The sequence below is a fragment of the Stegostoma tigrinum genome, chromosome 24 (assembly GCF_030684315.1).
Source record: "Stegostoma tigrinum isolate sSteTig4 chromosome 24, sSteTig4.hap1, whole genome shotgun sequence".
In the NCBI taxonomy this organism is placed as follows: domain Eukaryota; kingdom Metazoa; phylum Chordata; class Chondrichthyes; order Orectolobiformes; family Stegostomatidae; genus Stegostoma; species Stegostoma tigrinum.
In genome coordinates, this window is record NC_081377.1 from 35,247,700 (window position 1) to 35,256,789 (window position 9,090).

At 43.6% G+C, this 9,090-nt stretch overlaps 1 protein-coding gene across 2 annotated transcripts in view; it reads right to left on the bottom strand.

Moving 5' to 3' along the window:
- LOC125464825 (parkin coregulated gene protein) overlaps positions 1-7,225 on the bottom strand; it is a 288,676-nt gene extending 281,451 nt beyond the window's left edge. The window contains exons 1-2 of one of the 2 annotated variants that reach the window (XM_048557641.2): positions 7,143-7,225; positions 1,184-1,341 (exon numbers count right to left, since the gene is read on the bottom strand). In XM_048557641.2, coding sequence (XP_048413598.1) covers positions 1,184-1,306 — 123 coding nt within the window. In that variant the 5' untranslated portion in view covers positions 1,307-1,341; positions 7,143-7,225. Of the gene's footprint in view, positions 1-1,183; positions 1,379-7,142 lie in introns of those variants that run through there. The other variant, XM_048557642.1, reaches the window with a different exon arrangement.
- Positions 7,226-9,090: the final 1,865 nt, after the last annotated feature.

The window sequence follows — 9,090 nt, forward strand, 5'->3', positions numbered from 1 at the left end:
CCCTAAAGGATGTTAGAGAACCAGATGGGTTTCAGATGATGCTTTTAGAGTCAGCATTATTGAATTTGGCTGTATAATTCTAGATTTATTCACCGAGCTTTCATTCCACCAGTTGCCATAGTGGTGTTTGAACACAAATGCCCAGAGCATAATGTTGATTCTCTGCCCTCTAAGTGCAGTAACATTATTACTATTCCACACTTTACCAAGAGTTTCACTTGGGAAGAGCGGCCACCACTTTGTGCTTAACATCTGACATGGTGTGCAGCTACAACATTTTTGGTTTGATCTCCACATAATTTTTTTTTAAGTTAAGCTACGGCTATTACTGTTTATTTGTTTGCTAATAAAAGGTTAACTCCTAAAGGTTATAAACACCTCCATCTCGCGTTATAGCAATTGCAGTTTGTGACATTCAAGAAAAAGACTATTTAGGCAACAGTACATGGTATGATGCAACCCCTTTATAAGATATCACAGCACCTGCATTCCTATAAGCAATGCCACAGGAGATTCAGTAACTTATTAACACATATCTCTGCAGAGAAGATCCTGAGTATTGTACTCCACGACAGGTGTGAACCAACATGAAAATGTTCCAGCCTCATCTCTAAGCTTTCCAGCCACGCAATTTGCAACCTCCAGTTGAATTCTAAATAATCTGAGGCTGTTCAATGGGCAAAGTAGAATTTATGTCCTTGAAGGGTCACTTATACAATTCGCTGGCATCATTATGTGCCACACACTGCTGTAGTCTTGTCGTAAAAGATTGTAAACTGAGTATGAGAAATGCATTAGAAAGGGTAACCCTCAATTATAAAATGCACTGACAGTTTTAAGGCAGGAATCTAAATTTGAACTTGCTTGGAATGCTTGAACTTAAATCACACAGCTTATTACATTAAAACCACTCAACTGAATTACTACCCTGCAACACATTGCTATTCACATATTCCTCTGCTCATCTAACCTCAGTCCCAAACTTCAATCTCATTTTTAATTAACATTGTCCTTCATCTTGAAATAGTCTAAAGGGTTGTTAAAGTGAAACCAGTTTCACACTTAGGATTTATTAAGTAGGCAGATGTGGGGAAATGAGGGCCTTACCATTTGCGTTCTTTTTTACCTCCTTCAGCTTTTTGGTAAAATATCAGAGTATTTTGGAATGATACATTTGACTTACTATTAACTTGCTCATGTTGGGTGGCTGCAGGGTAAGTGTAGTGACTCTTTGGTTTTTCAGGCTCCTCATTCCTCCCGCTTGTTGGAGTGAAGAAGTCACTTTGTGGCGTGTAACTGAATCCATGAAGACAGACCAGAGGGAAGCCACAATAGAGTTGGCTGTGGGGACACAATGTTTAACACCAGGGATTCAAGGCGTGCTTGCTACCAAGGTGCTGTTGCTAGGAAACAGCAAACGTCATTTCCGAACACTCAGAGAAAGAAGCTCTTGTTTAAATGCAAAATTATATTCAGGAATAAAGTCAAAGGGGGAAGTTACAGCTGTCCTCTCTCCCCCTCTCACTGTGAGTTTGTGAAATTATTTAGCATCTGCTTCACTAATGACCTTTAGGGAAGGAAACTGGTATCCTTAACTAGTGTGGCCTACATGTGACTCCAGACCCACAGCAATGTGTGTGCCACACACAGCAATTTAGTTAACTCTTAACTGCACTCTGGGCGATTAGGACTTGGCAATAAATGATGGCCGAACCAGTGTCATTTACATCCCACAAATGACTTGCTCTCCCTTTGCTTCCAGTTCTCCTCTCCAAACAAACAACTAAGGAACAATATGACTGTGAAATTAAACATTAACTCAGAGCCCAGGAAACTGTTTGAGAAATGTGGATCTGAGTGTACGTTTGAGAAAATTTGATTCCCTTTATCCACAGTGTGCCTTGGCTGAAATTGCCACTCAACCTGTTTCTTTAGATGATGCGAAGAAGCACAGAGCTAAATATTGCATTTTGTGAAAGGAGGCACAAGGGCTAGGGTCCTAGTCCTCTGCTACTTTCAACAAAAGGACAACTATTTGCATTTATATAGCACCTATCGCGATTGTAAAGTATCCCAGTCTTTGAGGGAAGCAGGTTCGAACCAAGTTTGACATGGTCTGATACAATAAGTAGTTTTGATGCTCCCTGTGTTTTAATTGGCTAATACTGGACTTGGGCTCAGTCTAAAGAGAATAAACTGTAGAAGGAGGTGGGAATTTCTTTTAACCCACTCAGGGGAGGTGAGTGTCACTGGCTGGCCAGCATTTATCGTCCATCCCTAGTTACTTTTGAGAAGGCACTGGTGAACTGCATTCTGGAACCACTGCAGTCTACCTGCTGTAGTTTGACCCAGATTGCCCTCACGGAGGGAATTCCAGGATTTTAATGCAGGAACAGTGAACAAACGGTGATATATTTCCAAGTCAGAACGGTGAGTGGCTTGGAGTGGAATTTACAGCTGATGGTATTCCCATGTATCAGATGCCCTTGTCCTTTGAGATGGAAGAGGGTGTGTGTTTGGAAGGTGCTGCCTAAGGATCTTTGGTGAACTTCTACAGAGTATCTTATACGTGGTACACACTAATGTTACTGAGCATCAGTGGTGGAGGGAGTAGATGTTTGGGTTAGAATAGCTGCTGCTTGATAGTACTTCTGTCACTTTACTGATGAGTGAGAATAAACTGATGGGCCAGTAATTAGCTGGGTTGGATTTATCCTGCTTTTTCTGTACAGTCATGCATGGGCAATCTTCTACATCCCAGTGTTGCAACTATCCTCAAACTGCTTGACTAGGGGAGCAGCAGTTTTGGAGCACAAGCCTTCGGTACCAGTTGCTGGAAATGTTTTCAGAGCCCATAGCCTTTATAGTATCCGGTTCCTCTACCCAATTCTTGATATTACATGGAGTGAATAGAATTGGCTGAAGACAGGAGGAAGCTAACATGAATCATCCACTCGGCACTTCTGGCTGAAGATTGCTGCGAACGCTTCAGCATTATCTTTTGCACTAATGTGCTGGCCTCTTCCATCATTGAGGATGGGGATATTGGTGGAGCCTCCTCCTCCAGTGAGTTGTTTAATTGTCCACCACCATTCACCACTAGATGTGACAGGACTGCAGAGCTTTTACTGATCTGTTGGATGTGGTATCACTTAGTCCTGTTTGGTAGCTTCACCAGATTGACACCTTAGTTTTAGGGTATACCTGGTGCTGCTCCTGGCATGTCCTCCTGCACTCTCCATTGAACTAGGATTGATCCTGTTTTGATGGTAATGGTTGAGTGGGCGATATGCTGGGCCATGAGGTTGCAGATTGTCCTGGAGTACATCTCTGCTGTTGTTGATGGCCCATTAGAGCTAGAAGAGTGAAGTAGGCACTTTAAAAGCTCTGTGAGTTAAAACCTGTTAAGCAACAGGTGTCATCTCTACCTAACCCTGAGATATAAAATATAGAAGGCATTGAGACATCAAAGGCAATAGTAGGGCCTACGGGCCAAAAGCCTGGTCAAAAATGTAGGTTTTAAAGAGCAAATGGAATGAGGAAAGAGAGGATGAGCAGTTCCAATGTTTAAGGCATGTCAGCTAATAGAACAGTAGCCACATTTATCACATTTGCCAGTGACCAGTGAAAGTATGTGAGGGAGCTGCAGAAGGGCTATTGTGGCACAGTGATGGTGTAGTGTCCCTAACTGTAAGCCAGGAGACCCAGGTTCAAGTTCTATCTGCCTCAACAATGTGTTATAATATCTCTATGTGGTTTTATTTATGGAAACAATTTTAATGGGCTGTTGTGGCATAGTGATGGCAGCCCTAGCTGCAAGCCAGGAGGCTTGGTTTGAAGTCCCACCTTTTGAAGGGGTGTGCACTGATATCTTTGAACGGTTTAATTAGAAGGGATCTGTCAGCACATGACATCTTTCTGCCATGTGTAGAGCAGTCATTGATTGCACCATTATGGTCATTTGCATCCCATAGTCGCCAAAATGCTGATGCATTTCAACTTTTTCGATGTGCAATGGTCTGGGATCACCAGCTCGCTATTATGTGGACCAGTGCCTGTTTCCTTAGAAACTCCAACAAGACCAAATAGTCACTGCCCTCAAACATGATCAATGATCAAAAAAGGGAATTGGATTCACAGAAAGCAGCTGAAGCCAAAACGTTAAATATTTTCAAATAGGAAATAGCCCTTAGGCTTAAAGGGATCAAAAATCATGGGTGAAAGCAGGAACAGGGCCCTGAGTTGGATGATCAGCCATGGTCATATGGAATGGCACAGCAGACCTGAAGAGCTGAATGGCCTATTTCTGTGATAACAAGGTTTAGGGCTGGATGAACACAGCAGGCCAAGCAGCACTAGTGTTCATCCAGCTCTACGCCTTGTTATCTTGGATTCTCCAGCATCTGCAGTTACTATTATCTCTAGTCTATTTCTGTTCCTGTTTATTTTGTTTCAAGGAAGATGGTGTTTTCAAACTACTGAAAACAGATTAAGATGGTTTGCAGGATAAGCCCATGGTCAGCTGCTGCAATGAGGTTGACTGTGGTGAAGTATCTGTCAGATGGGTGAAGGGTGACAGCTTCTTAAGCACTATAACATACCAGAAGCGCCCTAACATCAGCTACAAAAATAACGTGTCAATGACATGTCTCAATGCACCACCAGGGAAGATTGCTTTGACCCTCCGGATATCTCCTTGGAAACCGTAATAGAGAATCACGTAGGCTCAGCCTGTGATTTCCCAACCATTCACTCTTATAAAATTACAAAATAAATTGCCCCAAAATATCTACTGCTTTGCTCTTGTGCGCTTCCTTAAATACCATCATTGGTCACCTATTCCTGCCCTGTACAACTCTAAATAACACACACAGATATTCAGCAGAATGCACAAAGCACATTGAATGGAAGCTATGGCCTAGTCGTACAATCTGTAACCCAGAGGACTTAAAGCTGATGCTTTGAGGGCACTTATTCAGATCCAACCACATCAACTGGTGAAATTTTAGGTTTAATTAATTACTTGGACAATATAACTCGTCCAGGTCATGGTGACTGTAGTATTAGGGAGTAGAAGGATGGTGCCATCAAACTTACAAACTGTATGAGATGATCAAAAACTGAAGTTTGCTGGGAAAGCTCGACAGGTCTGGCTGCACGTGTGAAGAAAAATATTTTGGGTGCAGTGATCATTCCTCAGCGGTGAGAGGATATTGTTGAGTGGTTGGCAAGTCAACACTGGTTATTAAAGGTGTTGCCATTGAGAATGCACCAGTTAATGATCATTGACAGTTAACTACCAGGTTAGTTGACATTGATTATTTAAGGCATTGTGGTGAGAAATGAACCAAGAATTGCTGTCACCTATTTTGCATACGGTATAAATATTAGGTTTCCCCTTGAATTGGTATTCTTGTGAATTGTTCTGATGAGTACAAGATGAAATGTCTTGAAAAACTGTCTTTTACAACTATACTCAAATTCTGTATTAACAAGTGACTATTTGCATGACCTAGTCAGACATGTTTACTAAGATTTTGAGGTGCATGTGTCTGTAGGAATGTGTGCATGTTCAGCTATGTATATGAGGAGTACGTGTGTGCAGGAGTATGCAATCTTCAGTCCATGAGATTCTAAATGGTCTATCTTATCCCCATCCAAACAGGATAACATCATCACTTTGGACCAAGCTTATAACAGTCACCAACATTAACACTTTCAGAATCATTACCTGATAACTAGGACCAAGAAGCTACAAGAATTATTGTTAAAACACATCTGGTTTAGTCATGTCCTTTGGAGAAGGAGGTCCGTCATCCTTACTTAATCTGATCTATACGTGACTCCAGACCCATATTTGTGCTCTGAAATGGCTGAGCTCTCATTCCAAGAGGAATTGGGGTGGGTAACAATTGCTGGTCTTGCCAGTGATGCCCACATCCCTATAAAATAATAAAAGAAATCACTTGCAGACTTTTTTTTTCTTTAATCATTCATGGGATGAGGGTGTCACTGGCTCAGCAGCATTTATTGCCCATCCCTAACTGCCCCTCAGGGCAGTTTCATTCCCTAAAGAACATTAGTAAACCAGATGAGTATTTTTCCCGCTGACAATCAGCAATGGATTCATGGTCAGCACTAGATTCTAAATTCAGGTTTTTAAAAATTTATTGAATTGGAATTCCAACAGCTGCCTTGGTGGGATTTGAACTCAGGTTCACAGAGCATTATCTGTATCTCAAGAATAACAGTCTTATGATGTTACCTCAAGGCCATCACCTTCAACTGAACCATTGGCTAAAACAACAAATACTGGAGGATCACAGCAGATCAGACAGCATCAATGGAGAAGGAGAAGCTAACAATTCGAGTTCCGATGACTTTTCATCAGAGCTGCTTCTCTATACGATGTTATCAGCATCATTACCCTGAAAGGGCTGTAGCCTGTTACTGACATGTGCTGCCCAGCTTGCTGCTCAGAAGCAATTCCCTTGGGATGGAGTGAGTATCCTAGCCTACTGCAGGATTTTTCTGAAAGCCTGGGCAGCATCTGAATGCAGTATATGCCCTGGCTCCTTCAAGATGGCGGCCACATGGAGCTCCTGACAGGAGCTTGTACTCTCCAACTGCTTTTCCCTCTTCTTCTTTTCTTGTTTTCATTCTTCTTTCTTTCTGTTAGTTCTTAAGTCTTTTGTTTTGTTCCTCTGCTCACCTTCTGCACGCTTGGAGAGTGTCTAAGAGTGGGAGGCGGCTAATGTGGCAACGGAGGTGGGGGCCCAGATGGATTCCAGACCGCAGCCAATGATGAAGGATGGTGGTGGTGGCACCGGGCTTCAGTCACTAAGGATGGCAGCAGCTATAGTCAGCGGCAGTCGGGGCCGAGGCCTTGCTGGCATGGCGATGTCTGAGGCCCCCGATGGAGGTCAGCGGCAGCGATCAGCGGTGCAGATGGCTGGTGGGCACAGGGGGGTCTTAGCCCGGCGCGGGAGAGATTGAGCCCCCCTTGGCAAACCAAAGCTTGGAGTGACGGCAGGCCCACGGTTTAAGAAAGAACTGTAACGTTTGACTTTTTGACTTCATTTCTTTATTTTCCCACTTTTACTAAGTCAGACCACTAAGAAGACTAATGTTGAACTGCTTACCTTATTTCTTTACTTTTCTACTGCTGTAACTAGGACTTTATACTGAGATGGCTCTGTGTGTGGCGACAGTGTGCACTTTTCACTGTACTCTTGTACCTTGTACTTGAGTGCACATGACAATGAAAACTAAATCTAAATCTAAACCATGTGATGCTTGCAATTGTTCATTCAGTATTCCAGCCACATATTGCTAGTGCAGAGATTCTTGATCCCCATAAAAGATAGCTGACCGACTCACTTCTCTGGGGGTTAAATTCTTGCTTTTGAATGCTCCCTCAGCAAGTCCAGCGATCAATATGAGAGTAACATTTTAGGCACTTGACTTGCAGTTGTTTGCATGCAAACCCCAGGACTGCAAGATAAGCACAAAGCTTTAACACTTGAACCCCAGGGTCACCGTGGAGATTTTGTGAAGTGTGCTCCCATTGTCCACGTGACCTGCGCCACAGATGCAATGCTCCCTGTGATATGGTGGGCTCACACTAGTTTTGTCCTTGAATGCACAATCCCTGGCCTGTGAATTTCTTGCTATGTGTCAGCAGAACATGTGAGTTATGAGGACAATTCAGTTCATACAGGGATTTCTAGCACCAAAAGGTTCCAGATTCTTTGTGAGCTGCAGCCAGAGTGAGAATCATCCCAGAGCTCCAGCCTATACATACGAAGACCGCAGCCACTGCGACTGCTCATCCCTCCTAAGCCATGAATAGACCCCACAATGCTTAATGAGGAGTATTCATGCCTCCCTCCATGGGCTTGTCACAGTCTGTAGTGTCAACCAGGTCCCCAGACCTCTCTGTCTCTCCAATTCTGCCCTGCACCAATGACTTCCACAACCCCACCACTGGGGCTTTTCTCCTGAAACCTCTACATTTCTCTGCTTGCCTCTTATCCTTTAAAATGCTTCGCGAACCCTCCACCCTAAGTTTTCTTCATAGGGTTCGAAGTCAATGTTTTTGATTTGTTTGATGAGCCCAAGGTTTGAGGCTATAGTTACATTTCAAAGGGTCTCTTTGAGCTCACAGTAGAATGGACAGGGTGGCCTCCCATTGGTTCTACCACAATTAGCCAACATGAGCTGGTGAATTGATGCTGGAACTGCGGGTCAAGAATGAGTCTCTTGAAACCCCAGTGCCAACTTTCAAATGTGGGCAGCAAAGAAAGAAGGACTAGCCTTGTTATGGGAGATTTCTAAACTATGATGCAGCCACAAGCAGGAGAGAGAGAGACAGAGTGATAAAAAGACTGGGAGACAGAAAGGCAGAGACAGAGATAGAGGGACAGACACAAAGAGAAAGGCAGAGAGAGAGGGAGAGAGAGAGAGAGAGAGAAAGAGAAAAACAGCAGTTGGTATGTGTTATATAAGGCCATGAAACCTGAGAGGGTTAACTGACATTATCAGAGAATCCCTGCAGTGTGGAAGTAGGCCCATTCAGCCCATGTGTTGAACAACCAAAGACCATCCCACCCTATCCCTGTAACCCTGCATCTCCAATGGCTAATCCACCTAGCTTGCACATCTTTAGACTGTGGGAGGAAACCAGAGGAAATCTACATAGATGCAAGGAGAATGCGCTAACTCCATACAGACAGTTACTCAGGGCTCGAATCAAAATTGGGTCCCTGGCACTGTGAGGAAGCAGTGCTAACCACTGAGCCACCATGCCACCCAATGGTGGCAGTCCTACATCATCAATATTGCATCAGTGTTACAGCCTTCTCCAACAACATTTACAGCCACAAACATTCAATCCCTCCACCACCGATGCTCAGTAGCAGCAGTGTGTAACCATCTACAAGGTGCATTGCAGAAATTCACCAAACATCCTCAGATAGCTCCTTCCAAGCCCATGGCTACTTCCATCTAGAAGGACAAGGGCAGCATGTATATGGGAACACCAGAAGCTGCAGGTTCTCCTTCAAGTCACTCACCATACTGGCTTGTAAT